Raw genomic sequence first — 22,368 nt, forward strand, 5'->3', positions numbered from 1 at the left:
ACAATTATTTTGTCTGCTACCATCTATCTGGTCTGGAAGAGAGGTTTCCACTGCCACTAAGGTTTGGAACTTAAACTGAATGCAACAGGACAAGAGAGGGCTGAAAGTCTGGGGACCATGTACAGCTGGAGAACACACATTCCTACATCAGAAGAATCACAGAATCACAAAGTGGCTTGGGTTGGAAAGGACCTTAAAGAATATCTAGTTCCACCCCCCTGCCATGAGCAGGGACACCTTCCACAAGACCAGGTTGCTCGAAGCCCCATCCAGCCTGTTCTCAAAAACTTCCAGGAATGGAGAGTCCACAACCTCTCTGGGTAACCTGTTCCAGTTTCTCACCACCCTCACAGTAAAGAATTTCTTCCTAACGTCTAAACTAAGCCTACCCTCCTTCAGCTTAAGGAGTGTCCCCCTTTTCCTATCACTTGTGAAAAGTCCCTCTCCAGCCTTCTTGTAGGCCCCCCTTCAGGTACTGGAAGGCTGCTCCAAGATCTCCCCAGAGATCTCTCCAGGCTGAGCAGCTCCAATTCTCTCATGCTGTCCTATTAGGAGAGGTGTTCTAGCCCTCTGATCACCTTAGTGGCCCTCCTCTGGACTTACGTTGTCCTTATTATGTTGGGCGTTATCATGCCCTTATGTTGGGGACCCCAGAGCTGGATGCAGCAGAGTGGGGTCTTACCAGAGCAGAGAAGAGGGGAAGAATTCCCTCCCTTGACTCGCTGGCCACACTGCTTTTGATGCAGCCCAGGACACAACTGGCTTACTGGGCTGCAAGTGCACGTTGCTGAGTTATGTTGAGCTTTTCATTCACAAACATCCCCAGGTCTCTCTCCCCAGGGCAAGCCTTAATCCATTCTCCACTCAGCCTGTATTTGTGCTCGGGATTTCCCTGACCCGTGTGCAGGACCTTGTGCTTGACCTTGTTGAACTTCATGAGGTTCATGCAGGCCCACCTCTCAGGCCTGTCCAAGTCCCTCTGGATGGCATCCTTCCCATCCAGCATGTCAACTGCACCACACAGCTTGGTGTCATCTGCAGACTTGCTGAGAAAAATCACTTTTTCCCATTCACAAGACCTCCAGTGTATACAGAGAGGTAGGGTTTAGATCTACCTTTCCTAATCATAAGCCAAGACCTGAGTTGGTGTAGGAGTCTTCTCATTGACAGTTGGTGCAGAGGTGGAAACATATGGAAGGAAGAAAGAAATTACAATTTTGACTATCCATCTGAATCACAATCTCACAGGTGTTCATGCAGTTTACACACTGCTTCATAGTTCATGTCCCTGCCTATTTAAAACTAAGGCCAAACCACAGATACAGATACATTTTGACTTTTGCTTCCAGAGAAGATGGCTAAATTATGGAATTTTTTTTCCGTTGTTAATATTGATGACATAATACCAAGACATCACTTTTGACCAATAATGCACTTACTTCTTTGAGGGCTGCAGGAATTTTTTTCTGCTTTCTTCCAGAGGGAATACTATGTAATACTGTAGACAAGGCACTTGATGGAGATTTATGGTTGACTGGGGATCCGCTCTTAGGAGTGCACTGGTTATCTAAAATGCACAGGATGAATATATTGCTTTCATGTCACAGATGAAACACAGGCTATTAATTCTTGGGCTTTTCTTCTTAAAGACAGCTGGCATTTTTATTCAGATTACAGTGTTTCAATAGTAACACCTAACTACATTAAATTCAACACTGAATTAATGCTTCAGTGTTATCATCAACACCATGAGTTAGAATGCCCCAAATCACAATCAAACTAAAAAAAAAAAACCACACATTTTTTCTAGCCACACCCACCACTTCTTTACAGCCCAACCTGAAATGAGTAGTTTCATTAAATCCACTTTTAGAGTTGTCCCTGAACTTGGTGAGGCTCTGAAAAAATGAGCAGAGCAGGAGAGTCAGGGGATTTGCCAGCTGAATTGAATCTGCTCCGCAGCCCTTTTACCAGCCTAAGGCACCTGCCATTGTCTGTAGCACAGCAGCCTCTAGTGCCCAGCACAGACACCTGCAGGTGGTGCAGACAATTGCCTTCCTCATCACCACAGCCTCCCACAGCCACTTCAAGGGTTATTGATGCTGCTTTCTGCATCCCCATGGGATCCATAGGTTTGTTATTTCACTGGGGTCACAGATTTCCTAATATCCCAGAGACCTTCTGTCGAACTGGAGCCTCGGGCAGGGCAGCAAACTCTCAGTTTCTGCTTACATCTCCTTTGTGTATTTTATACTAAAGTATTTGGACATAATTCAGAGCAACTCCTGTGAGATGGAACTGGATTTCCATCTCACTGGGAGGTGTCTCCATTGATTTTATATTTGTTTCTGCATAATAATATGAAGCTTCTTCAAAGAGAGGTATTTCAGTTTTCTCAGGATGAGTGAGGACACTGATCCTGGACCTTCTCTCTAAGCAAGTGTTATTACCACCAGGCTACTGAACCCTTGTTTTCCATAAGGCACCACACTCTTTGGAAGCGTTTCAATGAAAGCTGCTCTAGCTGTGGTGTTTTATGTTGAAATCCATGCTGCCAGTGTTCAGTAGGCAGTGGTTAGGAATTTGCCTTCTGAACTGAGGTACAGATATGTCAAACTTCTTGAATTCCAGATGAGCTGAGGCTTGAGGTTGAAGAGACTCAGCTTCAATAAGATGAAAGCTTGTGTTTTGACAGAGCCCCAGAGCTTAGCTATCTCAGCAGCTTAGCTGTCAAAAATGAAGTTTATGGGCATTCAAGTTACAGAGAGAAAAAGTACACATGAACCCACTGGAAGGTCACGATAAGCTGCAAGGACTTTAATGTACACTTGTACCCTGTGATTAAAGAAAAGCAATGTAACACTACTTATCTCAAAAGGAAAGCGGCATAAGGTCCATATCATTACTGTAAGGTAAATGCATACGTGTTTCTGGAAGGAAGAGCCAATGCATTGCAAATGAATTTCCTAGCTTGTTTGGCATCTTAGAATCTCAGATGCCTATCGCTTTTCAGGCACAAGCAGAATTAGACACTTGAACCCAGCAGTAAAGATGGCACAGACATACCATGTTAATAAGGGTCACAAAAAAAAGACCGTTTGTGAAGATTTTCTTTACCTTGTTTTTGTAGTTCCCTGAAGCAATGATCACATACTCTTGCTGGCTGGTTTTTCATATAGTCTAAGCCATGTTTATTTGATGAACAAGCTTGACAGACAATCTGGAAACAAATAAAACCATTATTGTACATGATGTGCAGCTGTAAATAAGCAAATACTCGAAAGATATTCACTTCAGCACTGTTAAGGCCACAACATGCCTGAAATAGGCACAATTTTATAGTAAAAGTTGTTTAAGATCTTAGATTTTTCCTGTGTCTTTATGTTCAACATGCTGCCTGTTCCTCCTCTTAAGTGATAAGTTTAAATATTAAAAAAACCTCACCGAATTATACAACTCATTAAGCCAAAGTTAACAATTCATGATATAACAGAATAAGCCTACTGTGTTACTGACTGTTTTAAATAAAAAAAATTAAAAGAAATAATTAAAAAGTCATTGTTCTCTTGATGATTTCTCAACTGCATTGAATTCTAATTCTGTATTCTCACTTGATTAAAACAAGAAAAATAAAGGTTTATTAGATGTATCTTTCATAAGTGTTAAATATAAAACAAGTGTGGTACTAACTTAAAAACAAAAATCATGATTTATCTTATGAAAATTAATGAAGAAGATATTTCCTTATTTCAGCTAGCATTCATTTCTATTATGTAACTGCAAAAGCAACCATAAATAGCACCCTAGAATGCAAAATAAAAAACATGTAACAGGCTGACAGTTGAACATTGGTTAAATTCAAGACCTGCCTTAAAAAAAACCCCAAACCCACCAACCCCAACCCATTGTTTCTAATGCACATAATTGTGACATAGTAGAGTGTTTGCTCAAAAAAGCAGTTGTGTGATGAGACTCCTTTTGTGTTTGTCACACCAGGAACCTGAAGGACTAACAGAAAAGGCAATCACAAAATCACCCAACCTTTCCGCATGCCCTGCAGTGATGCCTTCTCCACGTCAATGTGAATTCACTTGTACAGATCATACACATAGTGGCTCTGGTATCAGGGATCCAGATCGGAGCCTTTGATCCCAGTGGGCTGTCTTCTTCCTGTTTTTCTGGATCTGCCTGAGAGAACATAAGCAGAATACCTTCACATTCAGTGATGAGAAATAAGATTAGTATTTAGCAGAGATTATAGGAAAATGCTAATGACGTTGGAAAGCCTTCTCTGATAAATTGTTATGGTCTTAAATGTTATCTACTATTTCATCAGTGACCATTATAATGCAAACCTGACAAAAGAGCTGCATTTAATTAGTTCACAACGGCTTTATGACTTTCAAGCTTTATCAGCCTACTTGTATCAATCACTGCTTTATTTTAAAATCTTTTCATTTCATCTTTCTAATTACAAGATTACAAAGAGAAATGCAAAAGCTGGTTTGGGTTCTTAGGAAGAAAATAATTTTAAATTTATGAGGTAAATAACATTATGAAATAGTATTCTGTTCTATCATCTGTTCACTTATCATTTACCATCCCGTTTTATTATTCATCATGAAACACCTCTTGTTTCTCTAAACACCTGTAAGAAACTTTATATTCACAAAGGGAACAAACCAACAATAATTTTTTGATATACCTCTTCAAGACTTTTGCTGGGATTAAATGTGATTCTCTTTTTTGTATATTCTTCAATTGACTTGGAGATAGCTTCTAACCACTCATCTCTTTCTGTAGCAGAACTGTTGGGGTAAAAAAAATCCACAAAACCAGTTTATTATTATTAACATTTAAAATTAAGCAAATGCTGATTAGAATTTCATTATCTTTATTACACACTGACGTACTCTCTTGCAACTTCATTTTATAGGCCATTCCAAATTCCTACTAAAACTGGCATAATTTTTTAACCGTCTGCACAATGTTAGTTATTTGTGTTGATTAATACTAAAAAAGATTTCTGTGTCTGTTGTTATAAGTTATGACTGCTCCTACCAGGTCATGCTACTTTTACATAATTCTTTTTTTTTCCCCCAAATTTTCCATTGGATGAGCTAACCTAAAGAGATAAACAGATGAGCTTACTCTATCTCTTTATCCTACAGCTGGTGGATCACTAATCAAGAGCAAGGAAAACATTAGGCTAAAGTGGCATGGCACAAGGAGCAGAGAGAGTAAGGAGTGCCCAGTACAGCAGGAGGCTGCAGCTATACTGGATTATGTGCACTTGCAAAGCATGTCCTCTAGCCACGGGCACACCACTGTTTTCACAAATCCATGCTGTTCCTGCTGCAAAGGGCAGCCTACTATCCTTTCTCTCAGCCATTGCATCTTAAGTGCACCCTTGTGCCAGAACACACGTAGTTATGCAGTGGGCTAGGCTGGGAAACAAATCCATATTAAAGCAAGCCATCAAATCTTTGACCTATCCTTCCTGTGGATCAATTTACCAACTGAGTTCAGCACACAGCTGAACAACTACTTGTGCCAGCACTACGGAGCAGGCTCTGAGAAAGATGAAGCAGTTTTGTGGCAGAAGAACAGCTAGACTGCTTGTTTAAGATGCCATGCCAGCTTTGAAAAGGGCTTCTAAAATTTGAACAAGTATCCATTGCCAACATTTTTTCCATTCCAAACTCCTTGAGTGGTATCCAATAAATTAATCTGTTTAATCCAAGTAATTGAATAGAAAGATACAGAAAGGAAAGCCGGGGAAGAAAAAAGCAATGACTTACACTAATGATGGGTCTAGCACCAATTAACTAAACCATTATTGTATAATGGTTTTGTAGGTGGATTTGGAAGTTTTTATCATCTTTGAGCCTTCGAGGAAAATACTTTGAGCTGGGGTTTTGAATTGGGTGAAACTGAGTACTATAGAGAATCAGAGAGGACAAATCTAGTAAGGTAAACACATGGGAAGCCTGTGAGACATGAGCAGAAAAAAAAATATCTAGCACACACAACAACAAAATCAGAACAAAAGGAGAGGAAATAAGATACAGGCAAGGGCAAAGCAATGTATTATTGTCTGTCCCAATATCTCACCATCTGAGTGGAACATTTTGTTCAGTTTATTTGCTTTTGCTTCCTCATCCGGAAAGAACAACTGGTCTGCATTAACTATGTAATATTCATAACTCTAATCAATTCTTTGGCTTTTTTCAAAATCTGGTTACATTTAATTGGATTCCTGTAACTGTATTAAATAATTAAATTTAAAGTTGGCACAGTTTTTTGAGATTAAGCATCCCCCCCATCATGTGGAGATTGCTATTTATGGAGCAGCTAACACCCCAATATTTCAGTAGGAAGCTTGTGCTTGGTAGGTTTGCTAGTGCTAGCCTTTAGGATTGTTTACAATCCTTCAGAACTTAAGAGCAAAGGTGGTGCCACTGGCAACTGAACTGATGTAATGGTTTGCTGCAGCAAAATAGGCAGTTTCTTCCACTGTCACTCCCAGTCCTCCCCCCACAGCGGCCCAGCCCTGCTGCTTCCCCTGCTGCAGCTCCAGTTTCACTTCCAAAAGTGATTTGCTTACTAAAGTAGCAGGGTTTTCAAACATTATTATTTTTATTTATTTATTTGATATTTAACATAACAGTAGAAAGCTTTAAATGGACTGCAGAGAGCCCCAGCAATGGTTCCTACTGGCAAATACGTGTGCTATGGGCACACATCACAGCTGCTCAGTGGCCCCAGGAGCGCTCACAGACGTGTATCCCTCTTGTTTCCAGGATCAGAGCCTTAGGGCACGTCTCCCAGCTGAGCTAGCCTTAGTGAAAGCAATGCAGCTATGTCTGCCTGGGGTAGCTCTTTGCCCGACTTATTGAGGGGGATGGAGCCAGCTGGCCTCAGACCATGTCAGGCTGGCACGGCTGTTGTTTTCAGGACCAAACCACTACTTCTGTGCAGTGCTGTATCGTGCAGATGTGCTAACTTGTTCCTCTAATGAAGAGATTTCTAGTACAATAGTGCACTGTACCATGAAAAACAATTCACATTCCTACAGATATCCCAGGAAAACTGAAACCTCAACCCAGACTAGATAAATCAGAACACTAATGCAGTCAGTAAAACTAAACCTGAAGAGATAAAGACTTGTCTTGGCACTAATCTATACTTCTGTTATTAACCGGCCTACTTTTTATTAATAGCAATTTTTCCCCAGTTTAATTGCTCCCTTCTCTGCCTTGTCTCCTAGGATCATTTCAGAATCTCTTCTTTGGTGTACACTCCACATAATGGTCATTATTTGAAAAATCACAGAAGTGAAAAATGTCTCCAGTGTCTTTAATACTAATTTGAACAGTTTTGCAATTGAGATTTTTATCACATAGGAGCCAAGAAGCTGTTAGAATGAGGCATCATTCAAAGGAAGATGTAGTCTGTATTGACAAGATACAGATTCTTTTCACTTTCAGGATATTTATCAATAGGAACAACATAATTAATTGGGAAAAAAATATATGCAAGCACCTGTTGCTGGTAGTTTTTTCAATTGTTTCCCTCTTACACCACAACAGGCCCAGTTCTGGTTATAGACAGAACACAATCTGAGAACTGTCATTTACACCTGCGGCCCCCAAGCACTTCCTTCATGCCATGCAAATGCAACCTCCCTCTGTCACTGCTGTGTAACTTAGGGTTCTTGCACACCCATAGCTTCCAGCAAGTATAAAAATAATAGAGCTAAATGCTCTCCAAAGATGCAGCATCACTAAAAAAGAAAAAGCAAATCAGAGCAGCCTTAGTCGGTCACATGAGGTAAATTCCAGCAATTTCAAGGTCAAGGCAAAAGCACGTCACAAACTATGCTGAATTTGATTAAAATGTTATATATAGGGATTTTCCCCTATGTACCAGCTCATATTTCACAGGAATTGCTTTTAATCTACCACTTAATCAGTTCCTCAAAAAGACAAGTCTATCCTGTTTTGTGGAAAATAGGTAGCTTGTATTTCAAGATGATATTTTCAGAAGTTCAAGTGATTTTTTGACAGTTTTTTAAAACAACTGATTTAAAAGTGAAATGCTGTTTCAAGTCAAGCAGAGATAAATCCACATTGTCTACTGCCACCCCATAAATGTCTTCATATATCCCTATGACATCCAGTTACCAAGGCATCTAAGCAGCACAGACCTGCTCATATCATACTGGAGCAGAATCACACCCTAAACTGTGAAATGCATCTTTTTTTTTTCCCCACGTGTGCACAAGAGTTGTAAGAAACATTTGAGTTTGATGAAGAAATAAAAAAATTCTCATTTCAAGTGTGTTGTTATAAATTACTCAGGCAGTTGAGCTACTTCCTTTGGCTATTTTGACAATGTTAACCTTGGTCTACCCCTCAGCTACAGATACTGCTATCTGTATGCAGACATTCTCATGTTGGTATTTACAAGGTCACACAAAAAGCAGCGGTCTGCCCTTGCTCAGCTTTACTAAACAAAAGAGAAAACATGTCTGTCTTTATTGGTATCAGCACTGTCACAAATGTCAAAACATATAAAACTTCAACTCAAGCACAGCAAAAAACAACAATCCACAAAACAGGGCCTTTGCTAAAGGCATCTCTGTGAAGGTGACCAGAGCTGCTCTGGTTTAGTGGCCATGTATCCTTTTGCTGCTAAGTGGAGAATTTGCTTTTCTGGTAAAGACAAGCACCATCGCAGTAACTGCTGCCATTTCCGTAATTTCAGGTTCACAGGATCTGTTTCCTGTTTCAATTGCAGTGGTATTTTAGCTAAAAGATCAGGATGACTTCTTCCAATTTATATCAGTTACCAATAATATCAAAATTTATTGCCAAGATTCATAGCCTGTCCTGTAGATGCAGTGACACAGCATATCAGTAACTCTGGAAGAACAAAAAGATACTGAAAATCAAAGCCTAAAATTAATTGAAATGAAACCCTCTCAAGGAGAGGTAGTGCAAGGATAATATTTCAATTTACATGAAGTTTCTGGAAGTGTAGCTAAGCTGAAAAAGAGCCAAATTGGGGTTTTACTCACTCTGATTAACTAATTCCCTCTATTCTGTAATCACTCTAGCAAAGGCTAACTTTTCATTACATTAAGTGCAAAATAAGCTATAAAAAGCTTGGGTGGCCCATTTGAAACCCCACAGTTTTAAAATCATTACTCATTTGGAAGACTTACCTTGCTGAAAGAATGAAGGATCTCTCTACACTTTCAATGTTCAGTTCATTCTGATAGGCTTCCTGGGTTGGCTTTTTAACCTTCAGCCAAAAGAGAAAACTTCACATTCAAACTGAAATGGTACTTCTGTTGTTGCTTTAGTTTTACTTCCTCTAAAATCTCTTACATTTTCATTGCAGAAGGGGTACACTGAAGAGAAAATACTCAAAAGAGGAGATCATACACCAGTCCAAAGGGCCCAGCTACACCAAGACTACATGCAGCCCATCCTTTTATTTCACTGTAGTTCCATACAAACACTGGAGACATACAGGGGAATGAAGCTGTCAGACACCTTCACTGTGCTTCAACATGCCTCACATGTTGCCCAATAAGCACCTCCTGCAACTGGGGAAAAAAAAAAGGCACTGCTGGTGCTGCTGCAGGACAAGATTTAGTCCACTGGTGTACCCCAGAGTGGGCAAGGCCTGCACCACCCTGTTGATCTTTCTGAGTTACCAAGTTTCAAACATGAGGTTTAAAAGTCAAGAGTGGTTCTGAGTCACTACAAGACTTCTGCTCACAAAAGAGATTTTGCAGTTCTGTCTGTGAAAGCTTGGACCTGGGCACCAAATCTACACTGCAGCTGGACTTGGTGATTTTTTCTGACAGGACCAAAGGCAATGATTCCCAAGGCAGTGGTTTGTTGTTCCCACTAACAGTCATGTCAGAGACTGTGTTCCCGTCCCTTATCGCTACACCCAGAGGGGCTCAGGGCTTCACTTTGATGCTTTTCACAAGGGCTCGGAAACAAAAGCCTTATCTCTCCTCACAGTTAGCAAATCTTTATAAACCAGAGATTTGACCCGCCAGGACTTTATCATGCAAAGATGTCTCCCCGGGTGTGGGCAATAAAAAGCAGTTAAAAGGCAAAATCCAGGCAGTCTGAACAAAGTGCAATATAAAAATTAAGTAGACAAACTATTTCAGAGTAGGACAACACTGGGTGAAATGCAGCTGAGATGATCCTGGGACAACAGAGTTTCTTAGGGAAACCTAGACAGCAATCCCACAGGCCATATTCTAAAAGCAATGTTAAGCCTGTAGGATTGCTCTGGAACATAAGCAGATTTTAAATCTCTTGCCAACAGTAAGCACAGTTGTGTTTTGAAAATCTGAAGGCCTGAGTTTAGGTAGATTTGGAGAAAGACTCATTTTAACAGTGACTCACCTTCATTCCAGCCAAGGACAACATGTTGTTGAGTTTATACATCCCTGACTGGACTGGAGTAGTATACAACAGGGCATCATTGAACTGTAATACAGAAACAATGCTTTTTAATGACTACAGACTGTTAAAAGACAGGTAATTCAGATGCATTTTACTGGAAGTACAGAACTCCTACAGCACTGAGATCAGCTGTCCAGAAGAGCATCCTCTACTTCCTATTATTCCACTTAGAATCCAAGAAACATTTTTATGTATGAATTAGATAACAATAGGTATCTATTTATACCCTCTTCATGTAAATACACATTTGGCACATGAGTAAACAGTGCACAGATGTCAAAGAACAGGCTGTCAAAATGGATAAAAATGATTCTCATGTACACAGCCATATAATATAGCAAACTACTTTAAAGGGATATTAGAATTAACCGTTCAAACAAAACAATACAGAAACTTGGAGATAGCAGAATGGAGATTAGCAATTTATGATTAAAAGGACAAACTTAATTATACATACCATGTGAATTTTACCAGTTTAAAGTGCATCTATTTTTACTTCCTGTTCTACCAGACTTGGATTCATTCCGTACATTTACTGAACAGTTTAGGACTTTTTTATTTTGTGTGCTGTTCAACCCATGGATCCAAGCTTCATTTACTGCACAGAAACAGACACTAAAATCTGAAGTGTCTCATAAGTTTTAGTTATGAGGTTCTTTGCAAAATAACCAAATGTTTCAGAAGCCTTACTAAATCTTCATGACATGATCAATGGAAAAATCACTACTTAAGTGTCTAAAGGTATAAACACTAGCCTGAACCGTTTATATCTAAAACAAACAAACAAACCAACCCAAAAAGCCAAATCATACAAACCCATTGCGTCAAAAAACAAAACAAAGAAAATCCAAGCCAGAGACACTCAAATTAGAAACATGTAATTTGTGAAGTTCAGCTCAAGATAGCGCCAGATTTTTGAGAGTATTACCATAACTAATTCCATGACTGCCTAGGGAAATATTTATTCATACTACAGTAACCACAAGACAGATTTCAGCCAGGACTCTGGACCAATAATGCCATAAATTACACATGATAACAGCTGCTTTACTGTCTAAACAGAAGAGATAAACAAAAGGTTCAAGTGGAAACAGAAACTTTAGAGATGCACAGAAGCTTCAAAACAAAGCAATAACAGAGACAGGAAGAGAACCAGTGCTCTGCTCAGGATGCATGGGAGCTCCTGAAAGGGGAAGGAGAGGGGAGGAGGGAGGAGGGGAAGGAGAGAGGAGGAGGAAGGGGAGGCAGGGAAGGGTGCAATAGCAGTGCCAGAGTTCTAGGTTTCAAGATCTGGTACAGCTAAGTGGGATGGAGTAATTGTGTCCGTTTCCTCACTACCACAGATAATGTCCTCTCATAAAAGCTCTCAGATTTTAAATAAGCGTTGTTCAAAACAGTACAGTTTAGTGAGAAATGGTTTTCTACTAAAATTAGTGCATATGCTACAGATGATCTCCCTAAACTAGAACTAAATAAGTAGAACAGCAACAATTGGTCATTTTTTTCTACTACTTGCAGTTATTAATTACTTATGTTTACAGTGTAATGTTTCAACCACTTAAAATTACACTCCTATGAGACACACAGCAACATATACAACATCTTACCAAAAAGAACATTCGAGGCTGCATGACCTTCCGTGACAGCTTCATCAGTGTTCCCTCTTTTAGAAAGACCTAGTAAATTAAAACAAAATTAAAACCTAGGTTTCTAGGGCACAAGCCACGCAAATGAGCTGACTTCTTCATCACTACTATGATTATGAATAGTATTACTACTCTAGAGGTGCTGCAGAAGTTTTGGGTTTCAAGGTTCCCTTTCTGAGAAAAGCTGTTTATCCTTAGGTTTCTCTAAAAGCGAGTGTGAATGACTGCATTACAGTTTCCCAGGCTGCACTTGAAACCACGACAGATACAAGGTTAAGCTTGAGAACAAAAACCTGCCTGTGAGATCAGGCAAGGTATCTAAGAAATGTCTAAAAAAACACCTCACACATGTGGAGAGGGAGTATTCATTTGCCTGTTAGAACCGAATAATAAAGCAATGGACCGTTTTTCTTCTTGGTATGTGCCAGCTCCAGTCCTTTGCTTGCATATTATCCGTGCTGCACTTTACTGCAATCTGCTGAGTGCCATCTGGAGGACCTACCCTTCCTGGCTGTACGATCTCATGGTGTCCATTTAAACTGTACTGGATCTGCATGAGTTTCTGAAAGTTATCCTATGGGAAAAAAAAGCAGAAGATAAATACTTGCCCTTGCATCCATGACTTTTTTTTTTTTTTCTTTTAAAGACCAGTTTCATAAGTCAAAATACTTACACCCTGCTTCATGATGTCATTGGCATGGTTTGCAACTTCTATGACAACAGCTAAAGCATCTGAAGGACGAAGAAATGATGCTTTGGTTATAGAGACTAGTTAGCATAGGTATTATGTAAAGCACAGGTACAATACTGCATTTCCACATCATTCCAAGATTTAAAGACCTGATTGTACAATCACTGCATTCAGGAGCACTTCCCATAAATCCCAGAATCTTTCGATCATGGTTTAATAAGTATGCTCTAGCAAGTCATTGCTTCAACTAACAGTGTCAATAATTTCTTACAGCTAATCAAAACAGTCCACAAACAAAATTAAATTCCAGTTTCTCACACAATGAGTTACTTATTTACTTACAGCAGAAAAGTTAAAATTTTAAGAGAGACTATGTAGGGACTAAGTATTTTCCATTTTACCCAACTGCCACCAGTGCTAGTCATGGAAGACCACCTAGAAAAATTATACAGATCTTTGCCATTTCTTTCTCCTGCCTTTAGTTTTACTTCACTTCAAGATATCAGTCAAATATTAGGTGAACACAATGAGTGTTCAGTCCAAGGATCCATCCAAGGATCTTATCCAAAAACCTGTAATTTACTTAAGTAGAAAAAAAGAGACTTATTTAACTGAAAGGTAAGACAACTGTTCGATAAAATGTTGTCTCTAAAGCATTTGGCACCTTCTGAGTAATTCAACTACAGTCAGGCACTCCAAAGAAAGGACCTACATTTGATTAAAAGTCCATAGAGAAGTGTACCAAACCAGGTAAAAACAAAGCCTTAGGGTTTTTTTTCCCAGGTAATAATTAAGAGTATTAGTGCTGCTGAATGCATACACTTCCCTTATTGTTGAGTCATCTTTGGAAAGAAAGCATGTTAAAAGAGATAGCTTTCTGAACTGAAAGGTTCAGAAGGTCATGAAGCCATACAAGAAACTAAACAGGTGCGAACAAAAAGCTCATCCTAAGTCAATCTAAGGAGAATTTTTGTACAAGATTTTCATGAACCGAGGCAATGCAAGCACAGAGGTCAAACAGTTAAAATACATAGCAGATACCATGCATTTGATCAAAATTTAAGTTTAGATACAGATCTCATAGCATCAACTGAGCCTCCTGAGAAAGAGTTGGTGGTTTCCTAGTAGCAAATGTAAGAAATGTTGTGCTGCTTCAGGCAAAACACTCCCCAGCTCCCATCTGCATGGAATGTGATGAAGGGAAATTTAACTAAATTCATTAAGACAGAAATGAGTATCTGTTTTACTTTCTGTTATACTTTTCTTCATCTATCAGTTATTATATATCTATTACAAGCTTAAAATTTTACTCACTAACTTCAAGGAAAATTGAAGAATTTTACAGATAATTAGAAAATTTTCCCATTATTGAAGGCAAAGTTCCAGGATTTGAGGATCACTTACATAGCCAAGACTAAATTAATCTGAATAACAACTAAAATAATCTATAGGGACCAAGAACATTCCACTTATACTGCTTAGCTGAAGTAATGTATTCAAATGAAGGTTATGAAGAAGAATTGTGCTATTTTGTTTTTTTTCCAAGAACATTAACCACAACCAAGCCTAATCTCCCTCTCCACTTCCCCCACCAATGGAATTAAACAACTAAGCAAAGTCAGAACTAAGTTAAGTTTAATTATTACAATAACTTGGTGAGTAAAGATTAGATTTTCTTTTCTGACCCAGGTTCTAAGACAGACTATCAAGCATCTCAAATTAACACTCTTATTGTTACAACTAAGCTTCAGCTTTTATCTTTGATGTATGAAGGGAGAGAAAAACACTGTGGAGCGTACAACTACAAAAACCAGAGAAGCTGGAGAAACCACAAGAAAATGTAAAATAAAATATATATTTAAGTTGCTCACTTTTCAAGTGGTCAACTATTTAATGTGCAACGCTGGCGTTAGTTTGTTCACAGCCATAAGAAGTGCAAGATGAACTTAAAGAGTCACTGGTTAAAATATTTTTCGCTTCTATCTTCACTGTACTCAAACAAATAAGTCTAAATGTCCCCAGAAGGATATCTACTCACATATTTTACAGTATTGTAAAGCAAACTTGGCTCAGTGCATTGAAGGCAATCACTGAAGTCCAATCAACTACAATTGCACAGCCCTCCTAAAGGTAATGGGCTTGAACAATTGTCACTAAAGAGGGAAATAAGTGACAGAGCCTCATGCAAATGAAACGGAAACATTGACTGGGAGCATTTTTGTATTGCTGAGTCACACACTGCAGAAGGAAACAGCCTGAATGTGCACTGCATTGATATGCTTGAGTTAAACCAGTTTAATCCCACACGATTATGAAATGTGTGGTCCTGTCCTCTTTATCACTGACTATTCCTGCTCATTTCCTTTGATCTCCTTTCTCCCCACATGCAGGCAAACTTGTGTAAATCACCTGTGTTTGACAATTCAAACTGGAGAACTCCTCATGTTAAAAAGAACTCAGGGCAGCTCCTTGATCTTGCTCACTCCTGCCACATGAACACTTGTTCTGGCACAAGCCAGAGAGAGGATGAGGCCAGAAAGGCTTATAGCTGGAGAGAGCAGCTGGTAGACAAGCTGCCTATCATGAAAGGTCTACAGATGCAAGGACTGCCTCTTTCAATAGCAGTGCCCAAAATATCTGTTTAAGCTGTCTGGGGAACTTCACTCTTACCTCTTGCTTTCAACTCAAGGGTGAGCTGATACGACTGTCTGTCAGCTCCAGACTTTTTTGAAACACAAGCTTGCAATCTTTTAGTATCTCTGCTGAGAAACTTAGAACTAAATAGAAAACATTTCTATTACTGACTTAACATTTTGCATGCACTGAAAATCTGGAAACATTATCATAAGCTGTTTTTTCTTTAAACAGACATTTACCTTGAGTATCCCTATAGTCCGCAGATTCTTCTAAAAGATTCTTTAAATAATCTGTATAAAGAAAAAATAATATAAAGATAGCTTTGTTAAATAAATAAACACCACCCCAAAGTAGTAAAACCCACCTTTTTCTTGAAAATCTGCTTTTCAGGCAAATCTATGCCACAAAGATCTACTACCTGATCTTTTAAATCTGTCAAAGAAATAACAAAGTGAAACCTAGCATTTCCAGAAAGAAAGTATATCTTTATATTTGCTCAGTGAAGAGATGGCTATTGAAACAGTGGCCTTCTCCAATGGCAAATGATACATTGCATATATTATTCCAGAACAAAACAGGCAAGTGAAAAATAAGTACATACATGCAATCATGTTTAAGCTGAAGCAAAAAATTTTGAAGATTACAGATATTTGCCTGAGCACCTAACTTGCTTATAGCAGCTAACAAAAAAAGTAGTCCATTACAGAAGATTATGCCCCTCAATGTTCAAAGAGGCATTTCTGGTTTTCCATTATAAATGTAGTTCAGCCACGAGATGGCACCCTCAATCCATTGAAGTCTTAGTAGTTTTAAAATCCATTTTACTTAGCATTTAAAATTAACTCCAAACGTATGACTACACAAAAAAACATTCCCTTTGAGTTTCCATTCCCTGGTCGAGCGTCTAGTTCGTCAAAAAGTGCAATACTCTGTCAAAGATTAATATATATCCTCAGTAAAAAGTCAACCATCTATTCTCTATACTCTACCACTTTGAACTGCTTAAAATTAAAAGCAACAAAACCAGAAACATTTAAAGAAATATACGTTAGGTTGATAAAGGCAACAAATACTGATTTGTAATTACCTTTTAAATGAAGTATTAAGATTCTAGAGGATCTACTGAAAACTAACTATATGTAATCTTGCAAGCATTCAATTTTAGTTTCACAGTTGTACAAGTTTCACGTAGGAGCGAAATAATTCAACTCCCACATGCTTGCCCTACCCAAATTCATTCTTTTATTCAAAAAGGATCAGGAGCCAATTGTTCCTGCCTTCGTAAGTTGACTTGCTTCACGCGTGCCCCTCAGAGACCGCTCAGAGTATTGTAATCTTTTCCTTATGCACAAAATTAAAAGGGAATTATAAAACATGTTTCTGCAGTAGAATTGCTACAAAGAGTGAGAGAACCTGTCACGGTTAATGAAAGTTTTGAGAAAAACAAAACTACAGGAAGAGAAACATTTGGCACTGAGATTTTATTTTTTGGCAGAGACCTAAGGGAGGATCCAAGGGAGAAGCATGAAGAGCAGGTCGGAGTGAAGGAAGAGGAACCAGCTGGGAGGTGTGGACGGAGCATTGGGAGATCTGGCTGGCTGGGCCAGGGAACACCCACAGCTATCTGCTCTCCTCAGAGTTCTGCCTGATCATTAGCAGGCCCTGGATAATGTCTGATCTTTTAAGATAGCTCTGACATGGCACCAAGACTACTCCATTAATATTGCATCTTCATGTCCCTCAAGATCTCATGCTGTAGTATCTAGCAGACATTCCAGTGCAGTGTTTAGGTGGACATATATTCCATCAAAAAAATGAAGTTAATCTTGCTTCACTTCCGGTTATGCAGGCAAAAAGCTTGTGTAAGAGAAAAAAAAATTAACAGGAAGTATTTTGAAAAGAACTGAGAATATGTCTCACTGTTTTTAACTTGGTTTAACCTGTAGTAACCTGTCACAGATATGACACCAGCTGTCCTCTCCTACCTTGCCTGCAGACGGGTGCTCCCTCAGGTTGAAGCTGTGCCATGCTGCTGAGGCAGAGCACTCTTGGGACTCCACCACCAAGCCAACAAATTAAAGCTTTAAAATTGCAACTTGATCTTCCTTGGGGCCAGCACAAAGGACTCCAGCGGGAATCTCCCAGTGTAAAGAATGAGTCCCTACAGCTCATAAAAAAATAAAAATAAACCTGCCAACCACATACTCACTTCTTTGGGCTGGGAACAAGAGGTAAGGTGGGTATATTTTCCTCATCTGCAAATGTACCGCTGGTTCTCTAAGACACTGTCCCTAGTACGTGGAGACATCCAATTTAATATCCAAAGTAACTGCAGTGGTAACTTAAAACCAGAGACCTAAGATGGGAACTAATTATTTCTTGGCATGGTCATGCTTTATGACGTGTTCCCCAAAACAACACTTTACATCACTCAAAAACATTTTGGATGGGCATATTCTTGCATTTTAAATCATCAGTGAATAGACAAGAGAAATTCAGAGATTTTAATATAACTGCATTCATTTAAAATTCTGCAGCTTTTGCATTGCAAGACTGGAACAGTGAATAAAACAGCTGTAAAATCCTGAAAATTATAAATAGATAATTTTCATCTTAGTACTCTTTATGTGTATCTGGTAAGTGGACCTCAATTCATAGCTAAAACTCAGCTTCACAGAAGCACCAGAACAGATATTTTTAGTCTGTTCTGTGAATAAACACTGGAAATTCTGTGCTTACAACAGCTTTCTGGAGGTACTGGCATAAACTATGCAGACAAGTTGATTTCACAGACATGAAAAACATTACACTAAAAATTTTGCAAAAATATTTCTAGATGAAATAAATACAAAAGTCAGATATTAAGATGAAATGGTATCTACTGTTTTTGCCAAAAAGATTTTCCCCTCTGAGGCGTGCTCTAGTTGTTCAGACTAGAAAGATCTTAAGGATACCTTCAGAAATTCATAATTCTGCTGGATACCCCAAAGCACAACAAAATCAACAAAAAAGCACACAAGTGTTGGTTTTGTGATGAACAAAAATGTCCTTATGCTCTGCTTCTACCTGACAGCAGCCAGCAATTCTTTCTTCTTGCTGGGGGGCAGTGACTATCGCTTTTTCTCCTGCTTAAAATTATCTTATGCTTCATTAACTACTTTTTCTCTCGGGTTGTCTAATTTAACTAAATTAAACTCAAAGCAATTGTTCCCCAGCCTTGAATCTGACAACTCTATTTCCAACCTGCAAAGCAGCAGTGTGCTCAAAGGCTTATTTTTCACCCCCCTCACTATATTCCAGTTAATGAAGACACTCTCTCTGCCAACCTCAGGTTGAGGAAGAGAGGGTAGAGGCTTATCCTATGGCAATCAAGAACCTGTTCATATAGCACAGTCTCAAGTCATCTACTCAAATCTATGGTTTTTGAGAAAAGAGAATCACCTCTCCTTCACTTCCATATGAAATCAGAAGCCTCTAATTAACCTCCCTGAAAACCCATCTGATATTTGCTGTATAGAGCTCAGGACTAGTATGTGAAGAAGTGGAAGTCCACTTACTGGACTGGAGAAGCTGTATAATTAGAGAGGAACACTGCTGAGCTGTGCCTTTCCTTGACTGATTTATGAGCCCACCTGCTCCTGCTTTGGTTAGCACAAAAGTAACTCCACTTCAAAGCACAGCAACAGTCTTGTGATGTGACCGAGTAGCAGCAGGTTACCAGTACAAAGCTGTCCCACTGACACAGAACATCTAAATAGGAAGAAATCCCCGCTGACTCAGGCCCGACAGCTTCGTTTCCTGGATTATTTTCCCTCTGACCCTCCTCCCCACAGTTCCCCACTGTCTTCGGCCTGGGCAGCTGCTCCATCGCTGCCTCTCACCCACTGCAACAATAGAGATGTTTTGCATCTCCCCCAGATGTTCATACACACAAGTTTATAGAGGCATTGCTCAATATTACACAGAGCAATTGGAAGGTAACAAAGCAGATGGGTCATCCACAGAGATATGGAAGAGTGAGAATCTCAAGGACAACAGACATGTGTGATAGATTGAACAGGCTGTAAATTAAAGAGATCCAAAATGACGCTCTCCAGCCCCAGCATAATTAAATTCTTGGTCTGACATCTTCTATTGCTCACATAGAAGAAGAGAAAATCACTTTTCTAAATCCACCACCAGCATGGCAATCCTCCCATTCCTTTCAATAGCATTTACAAGTGTATTTAAAGCTGGGCAGGCACAGGAAGGCCTGCAGACTGGGGACACCCACAGCAACCCCCCATCAACACAGAATGAGTTTTTTTAGGGTCTAAAACAGCCTGTTCCAGCCACAGTGACAGCTAATGATCATGAAAAATTCCCCTTCAACATCTGAGTTTTGTTTCAGTGCCATTCATCCCTGACATCTCTCGCTTTGCTGTGTGTATTGACACTGCCATTTGCTCCATCCTGATCCTGTGTTCAACCTTTTCAATTAAAACCTCTGAAGTTATCCAAAGCTCTGCTGATTTTGAAGCGTATAACAAGCCTGTACCATGTCTTAAGTCAGCAACCTTTTAAAATAAAGCAGCTCCCCAAATGCCATTTTATTGTTTAATTTCAGCAGTTAAGAGTCATAAAGACTTTCCCCTATAAAGTATTCCATTTAAGGAGTTTTCCCCCTTTTTTCAACACCTGTGAGTTTAATGAGATGATTAAAATGAAAACAGTCACTGTTAATAACTTGGTAACCGCTGCTTAACACTTTGGTCTGTCTCTCCCACAGCATCACTAGTCTAAGTACTTGCTGGGGCAATGCCAATGAGCTGTTACAGAGCCAAAAAAAAAGGTCACAGAGCATTTTATTTTGCAGTTACTATATAAACAGAGGCTATTTTTAAATTGCTCATCAAGAAGCAATGGCTCTCAAAAACAATGCCTTAAGTATTTCCAAATCCTTACAGGAGCCATCCCCCCTCTTACAACAAACACATCTCAAAATACTTCACAAAGGAGGCCTCTGTCATTGCCCTCCTCTTACAGACAAAAAAACCCACTGCATCATGCTCAAGGTCACCCAAACATGCCAGTGCCAGAGCAGGGTACAGAGCCCAGATTTCCTAGTCCCAAACCAGTGTACAATGCCCCTGTAAGAAGTCTTAAGCGCTTACTGGTAAATGTACACTAAAAACATGTGTTCTACCTTTAAAACAGAATGGATTTTACAGACAAAACACCTGGGCGGGGGGGAAACGGAGAAGCTACTAACAGAAGTTCACAGCTGCATAGACATCTTTCTTTTCCTAGCTCCAATTTTCCATACTGCCTTTTTCATTTGTTAAAGAAGAGAAATCACCCAACCTCCCTGCCCCCCCAAAAAAAGGAAAACTAAAAGCAAAACAGGAGCATTCCAACCCTTAAGGAAATGACAAGCTTCTATTACTACAAAAACAAAAAACAAACAAACAAAAACCACCACAGGTTTCATGTTTTCCATGTACTGCTGAATGTACCATCAGAACACACCACAGTGTTAGAAACATTAGCACCTTGCCTGTGTATCTTATCACAATCAATATTAATAACAAAAGCCTCTAAACCCATGCCATATATTAAAAAGAGCTGCATATATTGTGCCATGTTTTTTTAAAAAGCCTCGCATATCTGAAGTCAGATAAACATGCTTTACAGATGGATACAACTGCCTGAAATCAGGTTTCCTGGGACGTGTGAAGACTGGCTTGTTCAGCCCGACTAAGAGCTTGACTGTACCTGTCAACAGGAGCCTGTACTGGGGAATCCTCTGAACTGGCTTGAGCAGATAGTGCTTGAGGGCCAGACTAGCACAGCGGGGGCTCATCTGAAAGAAACATGCAAAATAAATAATTCTATGGCGGTCAAAGGCTCCAGCAAAAGAAAACATGCCTAAAAACAACTACTGATTATATTGAGTAAGATTTATCTTTAACAAGTGTGACCACCAGTGTTAAACACCACACTGCAGAACAAGCATTTCTGTGTGGAAGACTGCATGCAAAATTATCCATGCATTAAAAGATATCAGTAAATACTCATATGCTGTGGATTCAAAACAGGTGCTTTGACTTAGGAGAATGAGAGGTGAAAGACCCCAGAAATAAAGGAAACAGAGTGGCAAGGGCAACGTGCTCCTTTGTGATCCCTGACAGTGTTCATTAGGCAAAAAGGCAGAAGACAGGAGTGCTCACTGCAGAAGTTTTAATTAATCCACACTTCTAAAGACAACACAGAATTAAAAGATCCATGCTTCGAAAATGCTAATTATCTTGAATTTGCATTCAAAATAATGCGAATCTGAAACACCGAGTCCTTAAAAAGGCCTCTTGTATTCTTCATGTCTCAATTCAAGACTGCAGCAAAAAAACCCACCACCAAAACACAAAAAAATTGAGGACAGTTTCTAAAGCCTTGCATAGGATCACAATTGCTAAAAAGTCACAAAATAGGATATATCTTACAAAAGAATACAATACCTCGAAGTCTTTGACTACTGAAGCAAACCCTGCATTCTTCTTACACTGTTCATCTAATAATGCAACATTTTTATCAAATTCTTTGATGTAAGTTGAATACATCTTTAGGTAGGGACCCTTTTTAACAAATATATCAGCAATTCTTTGATGTTCAAGCCTAGAAACAGAAAAGAAAAAAACAAGGCCCAGTTAGAGCTAAAAATAGCGCACATCGTAATCCTACAGCAAAAACATCTATCTCTTTCAGAGTAAGATGTGCTAGTTTATGTTCTGAACAAAAAGTTTACAATGCAGCAGATAGGCATCCATTTCAGTAGCTACTCTGAAAAACTTTATTAGGCACAGTTCAACACACTAGTGTTAGATGACAACCACTTAATATAGTCCTTTTTAAATGGTCT

At 39.2% G+C, this 22,368-nt stretch overlaps 1 protein-coding gene across 2 annotated transcripts in view; it reads right to left on the bottom strand.

Moving 5' to 3' along the window:
* Positions 1–22,368, bottom strand: part of FGD6 (FYVE, RhoGEF and PH domain containing 6) — a 74,090-nt gene that overhangs the window by 8,492 nt on the left and 43,230 nt on the right. The window contains exons 7-18 of one of the 2 annotated variants that reach the window (XM_027893464.1): positions 21,968–22,124; positions 21,228–21,315; positions 15,713–15,763; positions 12,819–12,877; positions 12,648–12,719; positions 12,107–12,175; positions 10,440–10,523; positions 9,230–9,309; positions 4,706–4,808; positions 4,042–4,188; positions 3,118–3,220; positions 1,440–1,567 (exon numbers count right to left, since the gene is read on the bottom strand). In XM_027893464.1, the coding sequence (XP_027749265.1) occupies positions 1,440–1,567; positions 3,118–3,220; positions 4,042–4,188; positions 4,706–4,808; positions 9,230–9,309; positions 10,440–10,523; positions 12,107–12,175; positions 12,648–12,719; positions 12,819–12,877; positions 15,713–15,763; positions 21,228–21,315; positions 21,968–22,124 (1,141 nt within the window). Of the gene's footprint in view, positions 1–1,439; positions 1,568–3,117; positions 3,221–4,041; positions 4,189–4,705; positions 4,809–9,229; positions 9,310–10,439; positions 10,524–12,106; positions 12,176–12,647; positions 12,720–12,818; positions 12,878–15,712; positions 15,764–21,227; positions 21,316–21,967; positions 22,125–22,368 lie in introns of those variants that run through there. The other variant, XR_003572324.1, reaches the window with a different exon arrangement.

The sequence above is a fragment of the Empidonax traillii genome, unplaced genomic scaffold (assembly GCF_003031625.1).
Source record: "Empidonax traillii isolate 1590-97213 ecotype Southwest subspecies unplaced genomic scaffold, ASM303162v1 scaffold389:size961896, whole genome shotgun sequence".
NCBI classification, from domain to species: domain Eukaryota; kingdom Metazoa; phylum Chordata; class Aves; order Passeriformes; family Tyrannidae; genus Empidonax; species Empidonax traillii.